The sequence below is a fragment of the Palaemon carinicauda genome, chromosome 1 (genome assembly GCF_036898095.1).
Source record: "Palaemon carinicauda isolate YSFRI2023 chromosome 1, ASM3689809v2, whole genome shotgun sequence".
NCBI lineage: Eukaryota > Metazoa > Arthropoda > Malacostraca > Decapoda > Palaemonidae > Palaemon > Palaemon carinicauda.
The window spans coordinates 91667546-91690271 of NC_090725.1; the positions used below are offsets into that span (position 1 = coordinate 91667546).

At 34.9% G+C, this 22726-nt stretch overlaps 1 protein-coding gene across 4 annotated transcripts in view; it reads left to right on the top strand.

The window, feature by feature from the left end:
* LOC137642643 (uncharacterized) overlaps nt 1–14917 on the top strand; it is a 47942-nt gene extending 33025 nt beyond the window's left edge. For 2 of the 4 annotated variants that reach the window (XM_068375415.1, XM_068375409.1), the window contains exons 2-6: nt 6284–6370; nt 10125–10242; nt 10685–10767; nt 12200–12400; nt 14056–14917. In XM_068375415.1, coding sequence (XP_068231516.1) covers nt 6284–6370; nt 10125–10242; nt 10685–10767; nt 12200–12400; nt 14056–14154 — 588 coding nt within the window. In that variant the 3' untranslated portion in view covers nt 14155–14917. The remainder of the gene's footprint in view (nt 1–6283; nt 6371–10124; nt 10243–10684; nt 10768–12199; nt 12401–14055) is intronic. The other 2 variants (XM_068375421.1, XM_068375400.1) reach the window with 2 other exon arrangements.
* Nucleotides 14918–22726: the final 7809 nt, after the last annotated feature.

Here is a 22726-nt window from a genome sequence, read left to right on the forward strand (position 1 = left end):
AACCTTTTCCAGTCCACTTGCGTATTAGTCTTCACCAAACCAGAATAGACCAGAACGGAGAACAAAATAAAGGATCTTTTAATGATCCTCAGGCAAGGTCATTAGAGTGAAGTATGGTACAGCAGGTACCCGCCATTATTCCCATCCGCTACATGTTTCCTCTTTTATGGGTCTTCATAAAACTTATGCTACAATTAGGGGTATTCAATGCAAAATTGAACAATTCAACAACCTCCCTTTACTTAGTTATCCAACCTTCATGATAGTTGTTGACAACAAAAAACAAGACATGTAAATCTTGCAATTTCTGATATCTGAAAATTTTCATTTGGTGAATATGTAAGTTTACAAAATAATCATCCCTTTTAGCCTTCTTCTCCTACTACTACTACTACTACTACTACTACTACTACTACTACTACTACTATTATTATCATTATTATTGTTATTATCATTACCATCTATATATTAATACGATAGCGTATGTGTTATTTATTTTGTGTCACGTTTTAAAGAAAACGGAAATAATTTCATGGTATACGCTTACAAATTTACACTTTAAAGAAAACGGAAATGATTTCATGGTATACTCTTATAAATTCACATTAGACTCTGATTACTTAACCAGAGCACATCTTAATAGTTTTCCCAATTTTGTCTTTAGCACCTGACTTTTTTTAAATATTAGACAAAAAATAGAGTTCTATCAATTTCCATAACCTAGATTATAAAATTAATCTCGGGACATTTTATTCAAACATGTATAGGTTAGGAACAAAATAATTAGTATTGAAAATATCATTTCGTGTAATTTACACGGGTTCTGCTGGTTATTATTATTATTATTATTAAATTCTGATTTCCTGTTTTAATAATTCTCCTCCAAATATCTATTACCTAATGTGTGCGCTGTTGGAAATAGTGCTTAACACTTTATCTACCAAGCTAATCCTTAAAAATGGAAGAAAAGGGAACAAGCTATTGGGCAACAAGACTAGATAGATTAAACTACAGCAACAAGAGGACGATTGCCTAATCATATTACTTAGTTTATAATTTCCGTCATTGTGCTCAATGGAGAAAGACAATAGTGTTGGTGCTCTCAGAGAAAGTCATAGTAGAGTATGAAAAGACAGTGGAGGAAGACGAGCTAAGAAAAACAAAGGATTTAAACAGAGGCATGCATCTCATTTAACAACTGAACCTATGTATACGATTGTGTATTTTGAATTTGACCACCAAAATGTAATTTTGGAAAACACATTCGATGAACAGAGGAGTCAGCCTTATAACTGGAAATACTTTGAATACCATGATGATCTCTAATGTCAGAACAAACTGGTTTAAGTGTAAATAAAAAAATTCAGTATAAAGGCTTCAAGATCCTTGCCAATTACCAAGTACACATTCATTGTTTTGGGAATCCATGTTTATCAAAGAGTTTATCCCCTCCATTAAGGAGAGAGACCTAAAAGAATGCCAAGAGATCCTCTTCTTTCAAGTTTATCCACTATGATGAAAATCAGAGTACCGGTATTTGTCTGGGTATTTAAGGGTCAGTGGGTCGTTTGATTTAACTTTCTGATAAACATACTTATTAATGACCGTGCAACCAAAATAATTCTCAAATATTACACTCAGTGTCTTTGCACCATAGCCGTCCAAAGTAAAGTCGGCTTCATTGATTCCGGTACACTTCGCAGGAAGCTAAGGAGACGTCTCACAGCTGTACATTGTAGAAAGCAACTTTGCGTTTAGCAAAAGAGAAACTGGCGGCAACGCTGCCTGTAAAACAAAGTCGCTGAGATCGTAAATACGTGATCAAAAGCATTTTTATTCATTTTATGAAGCTCTGTATAGAAAAATATTATTTGCTTAACAGCACTACGTAAAAAAAATGATCACCTGTTTACATACTCAACAATTTTGTTTTACAGGTAGTGTTCACTTCGTAAAATTTATAAAAAGAAAAAAAAATAAACAGTTTTGATCACTTGTTTACAAGCTCAACAACTTTGTTTTACAGGCAGTGTTGTCGCCAGTTTCTCTTTTGGTAAACTCAAAGTTACCTAATACAAAATACAGCTGTCAGCTGTCTCTTTAGCTTCCCTAAGTGTACCGGAATTAATGAAGCCAACTGTACTAGCTTTTGAGTTCCTCTGCTTTCAGGTATAATCTGATACTCTTTTCCAAGTATTTTTTTTCGATTATCTTTTCCGTTGTCTTCCACGTTCTTCCTCTAATCCTCTAAATACATTTCAAGAATAATGCACTGCTCATCTCTCCCCGTGGACTTCGACTTCACCGTAGTTACTACTCTACTTCACGATAGTTATTTGAGTTGGCTTTATTGGGTCTTCGTGTTCTTTTATATTTTCAATAATTCTTTCCAGACCATACCATACTATTCGTAATGCAGTTAAATCTAATAGCCATGCCTTCTCCATCATAAGGTTCAATACTACACAGTATTCTAGAAGTTTTATTTTAGCTGTGACCAAGACGTAGATCTCCCCAATCAGGTTAGTTGAATCAGTGGAACTTCAAAAGTTCTAATTTGAAACGAATGTTTTCTTGTTGAATAGGCTAACATGAGTCTCATTTACAGTTTATTCATGAAATATCTATTTCAATGTCGTTACTGCTCTTAAAACTGTTATTTTGATTTCTTCATCACTTCTTTTACAGTTTATTTATTCCTTTACCTCACAGGGCTATTTCTCATTGTTGCTATAAACCCTTGGGATTATAGCATCCTTTTTTTCTAACTAGGGTTGTACAGTTGGCTTCATTAATTCCGGTTCACTTCACGGGAATCAAAGGAGATGTCATTGTACCAGAATTATTGAAGCCAACTGTACATTAGTTCATAATAATGATATCAATAGAGCGCAAATAATTTTTGTTAAATTTTTACTGCCCTCTTTCCTGTTTACTCCACATTAGTTGAAAGTAGACATTTCTTCTTCTTTATTGTTTTACTTCATTGATGGGAGGATTGGCTGTTGGTTTTTTGCTACATGTAGTTGTTACTCAGACTGGCGACTAAATAACCAACATTTTCATACCTTGGATTTAACCATGAATCGTTTACTATGGTTTACCACAATTCTGAGCTGGAGTTATGGTCCTTGAGAGGACAGTGATTTTCCATAGATTTGTCGTTGTAAATTGTATGAACATGAAAGTCTATTCACGGTTACTGTAATTTCCTGTTATTTTTATATGATATTTAGATAATTATAAAGACACGTTTATGCAGTATGAATATATATATATATATATATATATATATATATATATATATATATATATATATGTATATATATATATATATATATATATATATATATATATATGTTATAAGTCACAAATACCCCTTAATGTTGAATTCAGTCTGCCACGGGATCGCAGACCAGTAGGGAAATTCCCGGCATAGGATTCGATCCTTAGCGCCGATAGATCTACATTCGGGGATAATAATAATAATAATAATAATAACAAAAACAACAACAACAACAACAACAACCAATACGCATTAAAGAATGAAGAGAGGTCTTTGTGGATGGGGTCATGGTCGGAGTGCGATTACAAAGTACATGAAAACAACGCGACCTTCAAAACGCGTCCCGATTATGATCTGAACTCTGACCCAAGTAACCTACGAGCAATGAAATCCAAGAATATCCGATTTGGATGCGATTAATCACACATAGTCCCAAAGATCACATAGAATTAATGTACAGTACATTAAAGCAAGTTCATTTAATGGGCATTGTTAAAGAAATATCTTTACTTAGTCTTCTTTAGGCCTATTGATTGGAGGTTTACACCATGTAAAAGAAATTCAATAAATAGATTTTACATGAAGTTAAGTCCTCTCATTCTGATGGCTGCGTTAAGTTAAATAAGCGTTAGAGCAGTATGATTATTTTTCAGTGAGCGAAACGATTTTTTGGCTTTATACTGTTTTTTATTATTAATTTTCGTTCCTCATATTTTGGCCAGGTATAAAAAAAACCTGCCAGAGTTTAACATTTTCACTTGTTCAGTTTGATTTGATGATGCAGAATTTTGTCGATATCGCATCCTTTAAGATTTTAGTTAAGGAAGGTTAAGTCCGTGTCAAAAGTATTAATAAGCATGTTATTTTGAAGATAGATCTAATTGATTTCATAGTGTCATACAAATTGCATCATGAAAAAAAAAGTCAACTTATGGAGCCTTCACCTCTTCTTACAAAACGCAAGATTTCGAACACTGGAAATGATGAATAAAGCTTTATTTCTTAGGTTTTCCTCGTCAACGACTACCTCTGCTATTTTCATCCCTTACAATTTCCCACAGAATTCATCGTTATCTTAAGATGTATTTTAGCGGCAAGCTGTCATGGAGAAACGAATATATTGTTTTTATTTTTTTTCCCGGAAATATTAAGTTCCAAACCAAAGGGAATGTTATCAGAAGAGTCATGCTGGAAAGTGCTGTTACGGCACCGACCTTGGATTGCGTCAGTTTGTGACGTCATCACTCTCAGCATTATTGGCCATCTCGTCTTGGATCAAAAGTGGTTCTTTAATAATGAAATCCGAAGGTTTTAATCAGGGAAGGCATATGGCTTTTTTACATTAAAGTTTGATTAAATGCCTTTTTCGTCTTTTATTATACTAATAAATAAAAGATGGAAATGATTAATATAATAGATAGAATTACACTAAATTAGGATAGAATAATCTAAATCAAAATATTTATATGCTCTTCAATGAAAAATATTGAGTCTTACAAAACACAAACTCGATTTTATACACATTTACTGAGTATTATTAAGTATGAGAATTTCAGTTATATCCTGTTTGTAGATGCAATGACACTGTGGTTACAAGCGGATGTTATCGGCTCCACGCTGTCACGATACTACCTGCCCATTTGGGTATAGTTGTCCTCAAAGACATTACGCATAACTCCGTGCAAAACCCATCAAAAACAATTCTCTCTCTCTCTCTCTCTCTCTCCCTCTCTCTCTCTCTCTCTCTCTCTCTCTCTCTCTCTCTCTCTCTCTCTCTCTCTCTCTCTATATATATATATATATATATATATATATTTACATATATATATATATATATATATATATATATATATTTATATACACACACACACACACATATATATATATATATATATATATATATATATATATATATATAGTGGTTATAAAGCTTAACAATCTCGTGCACCAATGTTCTTCTTGGAGAGGCCATTGGCGGACAATACTGTTAAGCATTATCAATAAATTTCCATTTTTTTCTCCCTAGGTGGAATTCCTGTTATTAATGTATCATGATTAATAAGATTGCTAGCATAAGGAGGTATGTTTTATTACAACGAGATTTTCTTGCTTCAATTCGGAAAAAGATAAAAAAGGAATATGTGACGTACGGTAATTTTTAAATGCAAAGTAATATAAGCTAGTGTGACTACATTAGATCAGCATGCTACAGGTTTTGTTAAATCAAGAATAATAGCAAATTCATTGGTTTAGCATCGGGAAGTTAGTTTGTTACCTCCACACAAGAATTTCCTAGAAAAAGAAAAAAAAAGAAAGTTCCTTGACATAGTTTGCACTGAACTCTGACGGAGTTTTTTTTTCTTTGGGGGGGGGAAAGTTAACTTTAAAAACTGATTATTGCCACTTACAAATGGTTATTCATAAGCGGGAAAAATTTGCATTCATTGTCACAACACCCTTCCTCAATTAATTAGAGTAAATCAAATAAAAAAACTTAACAGTGCCCCAATACACAAAATGCTCGGTGCCGGTTTAGTATGTGGCCTACCTTTTTCTATTCTGGTTTAGTATATGGCCTACGTGGCTTGTTAGGTTAGGTAAGGTAAGGTAAGGTAAGGTAAGGCCGCATACTAAAACAGATAGAATTTCGTAGGCCATATTCGAAAGGTAGGCCACATACTAAACCGGCACCAAATGCTCATCGGCCATCCCCCAATATTACATTTGCATTCCATCCTAAGACACGTCTGCAGCCCTTCCACATCTATGTCATTTTGCTCTTGGCATTTTTTGTCTGGCTGACATTTTCTGTTTTATTCTGCTCCTCCTTGTCAACACTGTAGATGTTTTCCTAAATGAATACTCATGTAAATAGAAATTAAAGATTCAGTACTTCTGTCGTCTGAATATTTTGCGAAAGAAGAGTTACTCAGAACATTCCAAATTTACTATGTGTGCCTGTTTTTTACATAAGACTATGATTTCATTTTTTTACAGATGTCTGGAAGTATGTGTTCTCTACCCAAGTCTTTTTTCTGTTGGAGCCTCAAGAGTGGCACCCTTTTCCAGGGCATCATTTCTCCAGTAAGTTAAATTGCTCCGAAAAGTATTCATTATATATATATATATATATATATATATATATATATATATATATATATATATATATGTGTGTGTGTGTGTGTGTGTTTATATATATATATATATATATATATATATATATATATATACACACGTGTGTGTGTATGTGTAACAGAGTAGTTGGAACAGTAAAATTAATGATTGTAATGATTCAAAGTAAATTTGATTATTACATGGTGGAGGTGAAATTGAAAATGATAGTAGAAAATTTTAAAATTTGCCTTTTAATATCCTCCACACACTAATCTAGATAAGTAAGTGAGATCAGCATACTGGGAAATAGATAAAAAAAAAGCTGTAGTTAATGATACCGCAGTAAGAGTTTTGGAGTAGACAAAGTTCTAGGTGATCAAACTATCAGCAGAGAGATCTTACGGGTACGTTTGTGAAAGTGATGGGGATTGAAGAAAATGTCCGTGTGGGATGATACAGGAGTAGGTTCGGTGAAAAGAAAAAACAAATTGTTCGAAGAGCAATTGCAAGACAAAACTTACAAGACAAAATTTATCCTTTTGGTGTATACTAGGGGATGAATTATATAGTCAATGATTAATAGAAACAAAAATATTTCTAGCATGAATTTTGAAAAGAAAATGGGCGATAAGGGTAGTGAGTATATGCAAAGAAAAAAGTAAACGAGGAAATAAACTTTAGGATTAAAGCAGTAAATAAAAAATTGATGTGTAAAATTAATGAGGACTTCGTACTGAGCTATGGTAAGAGCTGGCAAGTTTAGAAGACAAAAGGAAAGGACAATATGTGAAAATCAAAATTGGAGAGGTTTTGGTGTATTGTTATTTATCATTATTACTTGCTAAGCTACAACCCTAGTTGGAAAAGCAGGATGCTGTAAACCCAGGGGCCACAACAAGGAAAATCGCTCAGTGAGGAAAGGAAACAAAGAAGAATAAAACATTTTAAGAAGAACAACAGATTAAAATAAATATCTCCTATATAAATTATAAAAACTTTAACAAACCAAGAGGAAGAGAAACAAGATAGAACAGTGTGCCCAAGTGTACCCCCAAGCAGGAGAACTCTAACCCAAAAGACAGTGGGAGACCACGGTACAGAGGCTATGGCATTACCCAAGATTAGAGAACAATGGTTTGATTTTGGAGTGTCCTTCTCCTAGAAGAGCTACTTACCATAGCTAAAGAGTCTCTTCTACCCTTACAAAGAGAAAAGTTGCCACTGAACAATTACAGTGATGTAAGAAGAATTGTTTGGTAATCTCAGTGTTGTCAGGTGTATGGCGACAGAGGAGAATGTGTAAAGAATAGGTCAGACTATTCGGGGTGTGTGTGTGGGCAAAGGGAAAATGAACCGCAACCAGAGAGAAGAATCCAATGTAGTACTGTCTGGCCAGTCAAAATACCCCATAACTCTCTAGTGGAAGTATCTCAACGGGTGGCTAGTGCCCTGGCCAACCTACTACTTGTAAAGGGGCAATATTTAGTGACATTCATAATGAGATATTTTGTGAACTGCTTGAATGCAGGATTGAGGGACTGATGAGGCTGTTTTTATGTGAAGAGTAAGATCTTTTCATTAGAAATTTTTAAAATAACAGAAATAAATGGGGAAGGGCGATTCGGTTGTTCAGTAGGAATCTTTTTAGAAGCGAGTGCTTATCATGAAATAGTCGTTTGACAAATTTCAGAGTTAGGGGGATAGATTGCAGGATTTGTTTTCAGACTGATATTAATAAAAAAAGGGTTATACTGGATGTGAAATTTATGAACCTACTGTGACTTGAAATTACATAGACTCTGATGTTACACTGGAATGTTATTTTTCAACTTTCAATTTCCGTGGGTCATAATGAATCTATGCAGAATCTATTGGGTCTGGAGCATGGTTAACATGGAGAGGTTTTCAGAAGGGAACTGGTCTAAATAGGGTGCTGAATTCGTTTGCAGAGATACATTAATTCACAGGATGTCTTTTGCGATCAGGTTGACAGAAATGGTTCGCAAGGAATGGATTGATAGCCCCGTGTAATATGCGTAGGTGAGAGTTATCAAAACCATACAGCTTGGACATCCATGAAGCAAAAACATACTAAAAATAAATATTTAGTGTAGACAGATTACAGACTTGTTAACCATGCCTCTGGAAATGTTATTGATGTAGATTTATGAAAAGTGAAATTTTCCAGCATAGTTTAATTTCTGGCTTTATCCTAGGCTCAAATGATAGTAGATAAATTCTGCAATGATATTGGTCTTTCCCCGTAGGTTCACAATATTTAGGTAATACTGACATATGTTTGCTGAAATTTACAATGCAGGTGTAATTGGAAAAAATAAGGAGAAAGAAATATTGTCAGTGGAATCAGTGAATAAAAAGTATTTCCTTAACTATCTATGAATTGACGGAGAAAAAATGGAACAAATGCTTTGATTGAAGAAAAGGCTTCCGAAAACACGAGTGCAAGAAATCATTATTTTTTTAGTATAAATGTAAAAGTGACAGAGGAATAACGATTCTCAGTGTACCAGTGAATGTGCGTGATATTGTTTTCATTGAGAAATTAAACGGAATAGAGAGAATGATAGGTAAAACAGTGTGTATTTAGATTAGGAAGAATGTGCGTTTGTTATGAAAAAGTTATATCAGAAATTTAAGATTAAGAGGGAAAACCTGTTTATGGTATATTTTGACCTGGAAAACACTTACGACAGATGGAAAGCCTGTGTCGAGATTTTGAAAAATTGAAGGTAAAGTATGAGTTTTTAAAAAACAATGAATGACGGTATGGTTCGAGAAGAGGTTATCCATTAAATAGGTGACGCAAAACGTTAGCCGGGTGTGTGCAAAATATTATGATGAAATTATATTTGTCTTTAAATGCCAAGGTAGGACTTTATGAAGGACTTCATAAGATGAGAAACAGAGATATACGTAGAAGTTGTAAAATGCTTAACATTAGTGAAAGGATGAGTCTGAGTATTTTGGGATGGTTTGGGCATGTGGAAAGAATAACTGACTCTAGGTTAGTATCTAGGAAAACTTGAATGTGACTGAAAACCAGGGAGGAATGGCGCAGTGTGTGTAAAGGCATTCGACATGCTACCAATGAGATTTATTCAGACATTTGAAGCGGAGGATGTCAATGACGTTTCAGCACACGAAATTCATACCTAGTTCAGCCTTTCATGAATGAAAGGAACAGTGACAATGTTATGGTATATCTCTAGAACTATACACTTTTGTGAGAGAAGTCAAGTTTTGTCTTTTTACATACATACATACATACATTCATACACACACACACACACACACACACACACACACACACACATATATATATATATATATATATATATATATATATATATATATATATATAGTGTGTGTGTATGTGTGTGTGAGTGTGTGTGTGTGTGCATGCGTGTTTGTAGCCTATGTGTCAAGCATCATTATGAAAACAAACGAAAAATTTCTTGCAATACGACAGGTGCGAGGCTTTTAGGCTTACTACACGATCCATTTTGGTTACAGCACATCGATAATACTATCATGGGAAAAATTTATACCAACATTTGACAGGGTTAACTTTTCCCGTAAATTCAGGGTTAATTTCTCACTATGAATCCATCTTAGCTATTTATCCAGCTTACATTAACCACGCTTTCGTAACATCACCTTCTGCAGCGTCGCTGTCATTTTACCATATTCAATTTTTTTCCAGGTGACTGTCTGTATCAACATTGTGAGCGTGGCCTTGGGATTGAGTGACATGATTGAAGCCAAGATTTACTTATTTTGTTTCCCCACCGAAACCTGCTATGATAACCTCAGAGCTTTGGGTGAGTCCTTCTTTACTCTTAGGTTTGGCGTCGAAATTTTCGTGCTGCAATGGCATTCCGTTAATCCTGTTTTATATAACTGTATAATGAATAAACTCTCTTAGAATGTTTGAAAGATCACCACATTTGGTAATCAATTAGCAGTTTCCTTAGGTACCCTAATTAATAGGTTGGTCATGTTAGCAAATTTTTCTAAGGATACGTCGTTTAAAAGATAAGAATAGGCAGTAGACTAATTAAAATACATAATAATTTTAGATTCTACTTTACCTTATCACCAACTTTCCATAATATAGTTTTTTACTGTGAATTGCATATTAAAAGAAATCCCCCCAAAATAAATGTAGTCCATCATTTTGCATGACACTTCTGCGAGGGAAGAACAGTTGGAGTTCATTGGCAAAACGCCCGTTTCCTAAAAAACTATCTTATCTTCCTTCAGAAATGTCCCTGTTGTTAGCAAATATCGTGGTCAACGCTCTCTATGTCATCCTGAGTCCTCTTTTGATCTCCGCTATAAAAAATGTGAGTACAGAAATGTGTGTATCAGGTTCAGTCTGTTTGAAGAGTCAAGGAAACTCGTAAAGATTAAGCTTACCACCACTATTCAAGCTTAATGGTTATTCCTATAAGTTGCAAGCCACTTTCACTTTGTTTAGGACGCAGAAGCTTAAGCCAAATATAATTTTTCTTGCACTGGCACTCTCTTCAATTTAATAGCTGAATCTATAAATGTAACACCTAAGTAATATTTTTTCATTAAAACAATTATGTTTGAATAAAATATTCGCCTATCTTTTCCACTTTGGAGGAATATTTTCCATTTATTTAAAGTAGTAAATGTGTTCAGCTTTAGGGCCTTTCCAATTAAACAGAGCTGGCCTTAAAAGATTAGAACCTGTTAGTATGCATTTTAGATTGCAAACAAGCACGTACCCCAATCCTGTCGTCATATAATGAAAAACCACCACCCAAGTCTGTGAAGAGTGATTGGAATCCTAGACCAAGAACCCCAAGTTTATATTAAACTACGCATTTGTTCGCTCTTCGCTCCATATCTCTAGAGGAGAGGTGATTCAGATGTGGTTCCCTTCTATCTTTGAGAATGAAGTAAGCAAGGAACCTGAGTTGCTGGCGTTGTCCCTTTCCAAGATCAGTGGAGTGGGTAACATATCGAATTGACATCGAGAAAAGAGCATACAAAGTCATAGCTACTTTGTATTTAGCTGATACGATAAACATACTTTGAAGTTATAGTTCTTTCTAAAGTGTTGAGGCTGGAATCAATTTCAAAGTAATAGAGTTGATGGCAATTAATCCGTCTTTGACAGCAAAAGAATTAAGAGTTGCTATAAACACGTTTTTGTGCCGTTCTCTGTCGATATGAAAGCTTTTAAGCAGCATTTCTTTGGAATAGCTTGGATTACAATTCTTTTAAGGATGGCTAGCTGGTTAAAACCTCGTGAGTTGCTTCGGCGATTGTTTGTGCTGGAGGATTACTCTTAAATACTTAATCAACAGCCCTCCCATTTTTAAATAAAGGCTGATACAACAATGAGCTGGAAGCATCAGATTTTTTCGAGAACTTGGAACAGCTCAATTTTAGTTTCTAAGGTAGTTCCCGTGAAGTCAGTTAAGATTTTTAAAAGCTCTGATTATTCATGTATGATCATTTTTTTTTCTTTGCGCATTGCGAGTCGTTTTAAGCCTCTTGATAATTGCATAGGGATAAACAATCAAATTTTGCAACAAAGCAAAGGCAGAGGACATCTGCGACATTGCCTTCTTTTTTGTATATGAGAATCCCTCATTAGAATTTTTAGATATTTAAATCAATAGCTAAATCCAAACATATTTTGACTATTTACCTCCATATGTACTGCAGCGTGAAAATTAGGAGATAACTTTTGTAATTTATAATTGTACTTTCAAATACATTTACTAATTTATTTTTCAGGTCAGACCATCGTTAATGTTCCCTTTCATGTTCGTACAGGGCCTCATGATTAGTGGCCTTGTTGCTGCTGCTATTGCAGCCCTAGTGCTCTGCATCGGGGCTGGTACCTGGAGAGAATATGTCCCCCTGTTAATTTGCTCAGCACTCTATCTATCTCTCCACGTGTATCTTGCCTTGATCGTCTACGCTTACCAAAATGAGGTTAGTAAACATAATTATTGAGGGTATGTGCTTTCAAGCAAATAACTTCAGAGTAGATGTTTGTCGCTATACATCTGTTACAGAATTCGGTTAAGGAAACGTTTACCCAAACATATTACCGATGGCGTAAACACATCCATTGACTTGTTTGCCATATTCATATATTCATTCGTGACTTGAGCTAACACATATTGACTAGCACAGGTAATATACCCATGATTATGGAATTCAACTGCCCTCAATAAGCATTGTTTTCACAGTATTTCAATAGCATATATCTATAGTCATTTTCACTTTGGTGTAACCAAACTCTAGCACATTAGGGTATGAACTTGATAGAAATAAAGACAAGTCTAGTAAGACTCAAGATTTTGGTTAAACTTAAGAGATACCATATGTTCAATGCGGCATCATTGTAAAGTGGTGTCTCGAGAGGCAGTATTGGCTAGTAGTTGTATGTTATTATTAGCTTATCTGGAAAAAAGATAGCTCTTTTAGGTACGTTATCCAAATATACATTTGAATATCATAAGTCTCAGCAGCTTATTAGAAACGGCTCTGTATCGCAGTTGGGATTTCGAGCCCGATATTTTCTTGTAGTGTATGCAACCTCACAGATCTACCTGCAGAGTCATCAGAAGCTAGGTGATAGGTTGGCCAGGGCACCAGCCACCCGTCGAGATACTACCGCTAGAGAGTTATCGAGTCCTTTGACTGGTCAGATTGTACAGTTCTACATTGGATCCCTCTCTCTAGTTATGGCCCATTTTTCCTTTACCTACACATACACCGAATAGTCTGGCTTATTCATTCTACCTTTTCCTCTGTCCTTATACACCTGACAACTCTGAGATTACCAAACAATCCTTCGCCTCAGGGGTTAACTACTGCGCCGTAATTGTTCACGGGCTACTTTCCTCTTGGTAAGGGTAGAAGAGACTAGCTATGGTAAGCAGCTCCTTTAGGAGGACTCTCCAAAATCAAACCATTGTTCTCTAGTCTTGAGTTGTGCCATAGTCTCTGTAGCATGGTCTCCCACTGTCTTGGGGTAGAGTTTTCCAGCTTGAGGGTACACTCAGGCACACTATTCTATCCTATTTCTCTTCCTCTTGTTTTTTTTTAAAGTTTTACAGTTGACATTGTTTATGAAAGATATATCTTAATGTTGTTACTCTTTTATTTTAATTGTTCATTACTTCTCCTGTCTTTTATTTACTTCCTTTCCTCACTGGGGGCTATTTTTCCCTGTTGGAACCCATGAGCTTATAGCATCCTGCTTTTCGAACTAGGGTTGTAGTTTCCTAGTAATAATCATAATAATATTACCTAACCCTCACTGCCCTTGCTTGGGTGGAAAGGGGCAAGGGCATAGATCATATTTATATATGATCAGCTTCTAGGGCATTCGCCTTATGCCCTGCCTCTGCCGCTCATATGTGACCTTTAAACCTTTAACATAATGTTATTAAAAAAAAAAAAAAAAAAAAAGACAAGAGTGAGTACTACGATAACTCTGTTACTTTATAAATTTGCTTAATGTTTTTATTACTTAGCAGTGTTAGACCTGTTTTGTTAATATCATGATCATTATAATGACTATATTCATAGTAACCATTTTTGTCATTACCATAATTGACATATTTATTTATTTCCAGGTGAAGCAAGAAAGTGCAATGGAAAAAACCTTCGTCAGACTAAATTCCATAAGTCCCGTGAGGGAAAAGGAGGCCACGATAGAGGATTTTGTGTTATAGAATTCGATGTCTGCCACTTTGCCTCTAGCATCATGATTCATCACATGGAAGATAATTCTTATTATACATATTTTCTGATAGATCACGCTTAGCATAAACCTAACTTTTGAAAGGTTATTCTCTTTCAGAATTTCAAGAATACTCTTTTAAAGCTACTTGTTTTAACACTCATTTATAACAGGTTATATCACTGACTTTCCGTTTGTATCTATTCCTCACTTTAAGCTTTAATTGAATCGGGTAAATGGAGTTCTTTGAATCTACCTTGCTTCGATATCTTCTTTTCTACGAGTTCTTATTACAATACTGAGCATTTTTTTTATATATTACGATGGTGCATTATTTTACAGAACGGCCGATAAATTTCTCAGAGGTTATAATATGACTTAATCCAGTTTTGAAAACAGAATTCATCATAAGCCATAACCTTGGATAGTTTTGGTTGATTATAATTTTCTTGCATTATATTTTTGTGCTCAGATAAACCGTAACATATTTCATTAAGCAATAGACTTGTCTTTCAACCTCATTCTTGCTATTCAACCAATATGTTACCTTGATATTCTTTGCATAATAAGTGTAAGATATTCATTGCTAAACAATCGTCTTTTCAGGAAATACGTGTTCATTTAAAGTATTTGATTCTTACTTTATTCTTGTAATCTATCCCATCTCTTAAAAAGAGAGGTTTGACTTTCATGAAATTCTCTCAAAGGAATTTGTAGCCATGATATTTATTCGGTTATTTATTCATCAATATTCTAATTTGTTGGTGTATTTATGTTAATAAATTTTTATACTGTTATTTAATTTTCACTTAATTTTGTCGATTTCCCTTCAAGTTTGTCCATCTGTTTCATCCTTTGATTATATATATATGTATATATATATATATATATATATATATATATATATATATATGTGTGTGTGTGTGTGTGTGTGTTGTGTGTATGCGTGCGTGTGTGTGATAATCCTATCACTGTGAAATAAGTGCAAACAGTATTTTATATATATATATATATATATATATATATATATATATATATATATATATATATATATATATATATATATATGCAGGATTAGAGAACAATGGTTTGAATTTAGTCCATTCAGCCGTAAAGCGAGATAGACAAGAGTTGATTCCGACTCTACTATATATAATCCTGTCGAATTCAAGATTTGTACTTAGAATCGAAATTAACCCATATCCATCATTTCAGCGGAATGGTAAGTATGTGGCAATTGGCCGGTTGCTGATAATTTTATCACTAATACTCGTGGTTTTCATCTTTTTCAAATAAGCCACAAATACATTTCAATATCGAATTTGGTCTCTCATACGATCACAGATCCATATAATTTCCTTTAAACAAATATTTCTGCTGGCCAAAGATTCGAAATTAACGTTGACAGAAATAAGTGTAAACTCTGAAATTTAGTCCATCCGGCTGTAAAGAGAGAAAAGAGTGTATTTATGGCTTATTAAAAATATGAGTGCTAGTGATAAAATCATCATAAAACGGTAAAACAAATGGAGTTGGACGAGAAGGGGTAGGAATGATGATGCCACCAAGAGCAGAAAAGGCATTAACGGAGTGTAGAGTTCTAAATAATAGATTGTTACTTTCTAAGTTTAAATCAAAGCAGTGCAATATGATTCCCTGGAGAAAGGAAAGATGGATGCTGTGAAGAACTACAGTGTGTAATAGATGAAATCTCAGAGAAAGATATGGAAATGGTGATTGGTGACTTCAATGCTAAAGCTGGAAGGAATAATTAATGTAGAGAGAATGTGATGGGTGTTGAGGGTCTTGGCGAAGTAGCAAATCAAAATGAGCACATTTTATATTTTATAAGTTTTTGTTCAACATGCACTCTTATTATAGGAGGTAATCTTTTCCAGCACAAGGACATCCACAAATATACATGGACTTCACCATGTGAAAATTACAAAAATCAAATAGATCACAAAGCCATTAATCAACAAAAAGAGAAGGAGGACTGAGTAATTCAAGAATCTATAGTGCAAATATTGGTAGTGATCACCAGCTCCTCATTGCCACACTGAAATTAAAACTGAAAGCACCCAACAGAGATGTAGATAGAATACCTGAATACCTAGGTTTTATACAATTAAGCTTTCAAAAGTTGAAAACAAAGAAACATTTGCAATTGAATGCTGTTTTAGATATTTCAAGAGAGGAGCACACAATTAACGAAGAATGGTGGGATATTGAGAACATATACCAGTCAGTTGGTAATGACTTTTTGGGAAATACAGTTATAAAGAGAAAGCCATGTATATCAAATGATACTTGGGATACTATAAAAGGAGACAAAATCAGAAACTGATTGTTGAAAGTTTTCGAGGAAGTAACGAAAATTATAGGGTAGAGCAGGCTAAGTATTCCAGTATTGATAGTGAAGTCAAAAGAATGACCAAAATGACCAGAATGGAGAGGCAGTGAGTGTGTCATAGCACAGGACCTCAGCCTCTTATATGACGCAAAGGACGATGCATCCTTCCAAAGTGCACATTGGAGAAGAGGGTAAAACCCAGACCTGGCTTTTGTATACTACAAGCACCACCAAAACTTTGAAAGGACTATATCTAGTCCAATTCCTAAAGCTCAACACCGGCCAATGACCACCAATATAAAGCCTGTCATCAGATCTAGAGAGACCAATCACAAAGTTTCCAGATTCAACTACCGCAAACCAAAATGGGAAAATTACCTTAGTAACACAGAAGCAGAAATATCAAACATCTCTCCCGACCCTCCACAGTACGAGATTTTTTTTTATCATTAGTGTTGAAGGCTGCTAAGAACAACATCCCTAGAGGCTGCAGAAATAACTACATCCCGGACCTCAATGACCAAACTAAAAAACTGTACCAAAGATACATAGAGGCTTATAATGAAAATCCATTTGCCAACACAATTGAGCTTGGAGAAACGCTACTTCAGTCAATTAGCAATGAAGGATGTCAATGCTGGCAAAAAACTATAATCAACATCAGTTTGACTCATAACAGCGAAAAAAGTTGGGCCCTTATAAAAACTAAACTCTGAAAATCAAAGCCAGCCAAGAATAGCCGCAGTCACCTTCGATGAGGTGGCTCACCAACTTCTACTCAATAGAAAGACAAATAACAAAGAAAGGGGAGATTTAAAGAAAATGAAGATGGACATGGAACAAGTTATGTCTGAGAGTTACCAGTATTTCCTACCATTCACCATGCAAGAACTGAATATGACAATGAAATTTCTTAAAACTGGGAAGGCAGCCAGATTAGATGGAATTACAGTAGAGATGAGAAATGGGGACGTTTCTAGGAAATCTTATTCTCGGGAGAAACAGAAATACTAGTGTTGCCACATACATATTCATTGAAAACGTTTCGACATTTCAAATATCATCATCAGTGCTAACTAAAGTAAAGATAAAAAAAAATGATACAATTTCAAATTAAAAATTACATAAAATAAGTAAAGAATTACTAAAAAGCACATACAAATTGAATAAAAAATAGGTCTGTTACAAAAATGGGGAAAGCAGAGGTATTACAATTTTTATATGAAGAGATTATAAAATTCTTGAATCCCTTACTGAAGAACAAGAGTCGACTATCTTAAAATGTTCATTACATAAAACGGACTTGCATATATTCCGAGTGTTCCCTAACAACTGAGTGTGCTGGATTACTGAGAGGGAGCCCAGTTCTGCTCGACTTTCCAATATGATCATCGGTCCTGAATTTGAAGGCACAATAAGTGATCCCAAAATAGAAAAATTGGTAGGTTGAACATGTAATTTACATGTACAAACTGCCAAGTTTATACAAGGTCGAAGAAAAATTATCACCCTAACAAACAGGCTTCCGACCAGGCCGATCATGCTGCAGGCAGGTTCTGAATTTAACTCAGTACATTGAGGATGGATTTGAGAAGAAACAAATAATTTGGGACAGCCTTTGTAGACCTTACAGCTGCATACAATATTGTCAACCCCCGGGCACTCCTTCTAAAAGTGGCCGAAACAGTCGAAGATGCCAAAATAGTACAAATTATAGTCACTCCTTGTGAATCAACGGTTCTTTGTAGAAATGAACAGCAAGAAAAACAGGTGGAAAACCCCAAAGAATGGTCTCCCGCAGGGCTCTGTACTGGCTCCAATTTTGTTTAACATTTATACAAATTACCAACCAGAGTTTCAAGGTATACAAAGATTCATATATGCAGACGACTTATGCATTGCCACGCAGTCACGATCCTCTGAAGAAATAGGGGAGAGACTATCAAGAGCTTTATCATTTCATTCAGTATATTATGAGTAATGGCACCTCAATGCAAACCCCAGCAAAACACAGGTGTGTGCATTCCCCCTTAACAATCATAAAGCTAACCAGAAACTAAATTATTAGATACACACCAATATCCAGTATATCTAAGTGTTACTCTTGACAGAAATCTTAAATTTAAAGAACACAAACAAACTAAAGAAAAAGCTGTCAATAAGAAACAACCTACAGTACTTAGCAAATCAGCCAACAACACCTGGGGAGTATATAAAAAAAACCCTTAAGTAAACAGCTTTAACAGTCTGCTATTCGACTGCAGAATATTGTTCACCAGTGTGGGAAAGATCATGCCATGCAAAGAAAGCAAATCCAAAGCTTAATTGAGTCTTTCGAATAATCACTGACACATTAAAGGCAACACCCCTACCATCTCTTTATGGACTGGCCATTATTGCACCACCTCAAATTCGTAGAGATGCTATTACCAAAAATGAAACAGTCAAACAGATGAATGATCCAAGGCATCCAATTCATGGACATCAGGAGACAAGACGGCAACTAAAATAAAGGAAAAGCTGCATGGCCATGGAGGGCCCCTGAACATCTAACACATTCTGTCTACAGATTGATGAAATGAAGGGAGAGAGACTGTAATTAAACTAATGAAGCACTACCTGACCCTAGCGAACATCTACCTTTTGGAGCATTCCTTAACAGAAAGAAGTGCACCACCTTAAATAGAGCAAGATCCAAGATCAGAAAAACGGGAGATAGACTTCAGAAGGGGGGATATGTCACCAATGCTGATTGCCCCTGTGGTGAATCACCGCAGACCATGGACCACATCCTCCGCTGCTGCTCACAGGGACCTGTATTTTCTGATGTAGATCTACAGGAAGCAAATGACAGATCCATCCATTGGATACACAAGTGGTGCAATAAGATATAATGAGGAGTAGTGATGTTAAATTTGCGAGCGCAGTGAGCCACGGCGGAGCAAAAATCATTAGAATTTTAAAAATATATCCCCGAAATAATGACCCATATGGTTGCAGCTCAACATGTACTGCTTACCAAAACATAGGAGCAGTGATATAAGTTAATTTTCTGAGCGTAGCGAGCCACAGCGGAGCAAAAAACCATCAGAAGAACGTGAAGTGAATCATAGATGATTATGTATAATTTTCAGCCCCTTACATGAACCATATATTTTTCCAACTGGTTATCTAGTGCTTATTTGGAATTTCTGTCCATTATTATTTCTGTAAATCACTCGTTTTGGGCATTTCCCCACCCCAAAAATCCCTGGTCCAACTGGGGGTTTAAAACTCATAAACGGGTGGTTTGCCTCAATAATCATTGTCAGAAATGCATAAAACACATGACAGCGAGTAGGTAAAATATTTGGCTAGAAACTAAAGCATCATATATTTACCTAAATTTCAAGTCTTCTGAATTGGTAAAGTTTCAGGGCACAATTTTTTCACCATATCCAAAGTGTAATGTTACCTTAATTCGAAATAAAAGTAACCAATAAAACCAAAGATACATCTAGCAGTGAAGTCTGTCATCAATAAAAATAATTCCGTTTTCTAAGAATATAACGTCAAGTTTTCGTTTTCTATGGTTCTCTTCTATAATGGAAAACTATAGTATTTGATCAGCATGATTTTTGTATATGATACAGACTGTGTTCGTGCATATATACATTTATGTTTCTTCAAAAAGTCCCATAAAAGAAACAAAGGAAATATAAATAAAACACTATATTTCGAAAAATATACATTGGCCCTCTTCAAGGTGTGAAGAGGGCCAATGTGTATTGGTCCAAATATAGTGATTTATTTATATTTTCTTTGTTTCTTTTATGAAGAAACATTTTAAACTGTTTGATTACAGTTATAAGTAAGACACACACACATACATACATACATACATACATACATATATATATATATATATACATATATATATATATATATATATATATATATATATATATATATATATATATATATATATATATATATATATATATATATATATATATATAGTTTGTGTAAAAATCACTACCAATGACATGTGATGACGAAAAAAATATGTATTATAATCATTAAATAAAAAGTGAAAAGGCTTGAATAATTGACACCATCTAACTCCAAATAAGAATATAATAGATCACCATATTTATACAGAAAAGGATAATGGTAATGATATATACGGAGCTTAAGGCTAAAGCCCATTTACAGTAGGTAGTAGGTTGGCTAGGGCACCAATCTCCAGTCGAGATACTACCGCTAGGGAGTTATTATGTACTTTGACTAGCCAGACAGTTCTACATTGGATCCATCTCTCTGGATAAGGCTCAGTTATCTTTTGCCTACACACATACACCGAATAGTCCGGCCTATTCTTTCAACATTCTCCTCTGTCCTCATATACCTGACAACTGAGATTACCAAACCATTCTGTTCCGCTCAAGGGGTTAACTACTGCACTTCAATTATTGTCCAACAGGGAAAAATAGCCTAGTGAGGAAAGGAAATAAATAAACTACAAGAGAAGTAATGAACAATTAAAATAAGATATTTCCAAAATAGTAACATTAAAATAAATCTTTCATATATATACTGTAAAATCTTCAAAAAAGGGGAGAATTCATATAGAATAGTGGGTGCTACTATAGTGTGAGGTCTACCGCCGTATGTCGCCTACTCAGGTGGAGGGTGAGGTCTACCGTGTGACCAGCGTCCCGGACCCCCGCACCTAACCATCGAACATGTGAACTGCTCAAATCCATCAAAAACGTGACCTGCCCATGTAAAAGGAAGCAAATGGAGCTCCTAATTTAGTTTTTCCATCGGCCTAAAAGAGATATCGATTGAGGGTACTAAAAATGTTGCTGAAGAAGTTTTATAGAAGAGTCATTCTGACAGAAGCAGCAGCACTCGCCTTTTTAAGAGAGCACAATCTCTTGGATACAGTTCAAGAAGCAGATCCATGCCATAAATGTGGTTCTGTTATGCAGGAAAAAAAGCTTAACAGAGGAGGAAAATTCAAGCCTGTGTTACGTTGCCCTCGAAAGGGTATGGAAATATATGATAAGGTGTTTGATGTACGAAGAGTGTATCGCTAGAATAAATGTATGGAAATATATGAAAACATGTTTATTTTTACCTTTAATCCTTTTTTTAATGTAATTAGAAATCCAAATATCTATTTAAGTCATTTCTAAGATATGTTTAAATTAAGTGTTTATTGCTTAAACAAATGTATGAAATGTGTTTTATCTATGAGGGACGAATAATTCAGCAGTAGACCTCACGCTATAGTGCTAATGGGAGGTAGATCTCACGCTATAGTGTGGTAGACCTCACGCTATAGTAGCACCGAATAGTGTGCTCGAGTATACCCTCAAGCAAGAGAACTCTACCCCAAGACAGTGGAAACCCATGGTACAGAGGCTATGGCACTACCTACAAGACTAGAGAACAATGGTTTGATTTTGGAGTGACGTCCTACTAGAAAAGCTGCTTAACATAGCTAAAGAGTCTCTTCTACCCTTACCAAGAGGAAAGTAGCCACTGAACAATTACAGTGTAGCAGTTAACCCTTGAACAAAATTAAACTCTAGCAGTAGTTTCTGGTGGCTGGTGAAATACGGGCGAAAAATTATCATTTACAATTGAAATATAATTAGTAATTACTAATTCACTATAAATTTGCAGTAAAATCAAATATTAAAGAAATTAATACCATTAACTCAATGGAAATGAAATTAACCGTCATTTAATAGCATCCACTTTGAGAAAAAGTTATCAATAAATAACAATAATTACACATGGAAAAACACATTAAGAATACCTCTGGAAATTACAATACTTTGGCCCATGTTTAGAATGTAACCTATTTTATGTAGGGTAAACATTTAAAAACATTCCAGTAAGAACCAAACAGCATACCATGGCTGTCTCTAGGTTTTATTTCAACAATGCTTTAGGAGTTCATTGTCTCAACGTAGGTCATAGAAGCGGTTGGTTGTAGGGGGAGACTACTAGTAATCCATATCAATCACTTTACCACCCACCCCCTAAAAAATATTGTAGAACCAATTTTAAACGTCTGTACCCAATGCCATAACTTCAGTACTAAGCCATTGTCTGTTTTCCAGTAATCTTTTACTACCCTCTTTTCCTAAATCTGACTTGTTTGCGATCGTGTAGTATATACACAATGTTCTTGTAAGCTCATTCTCATTGTGAAACC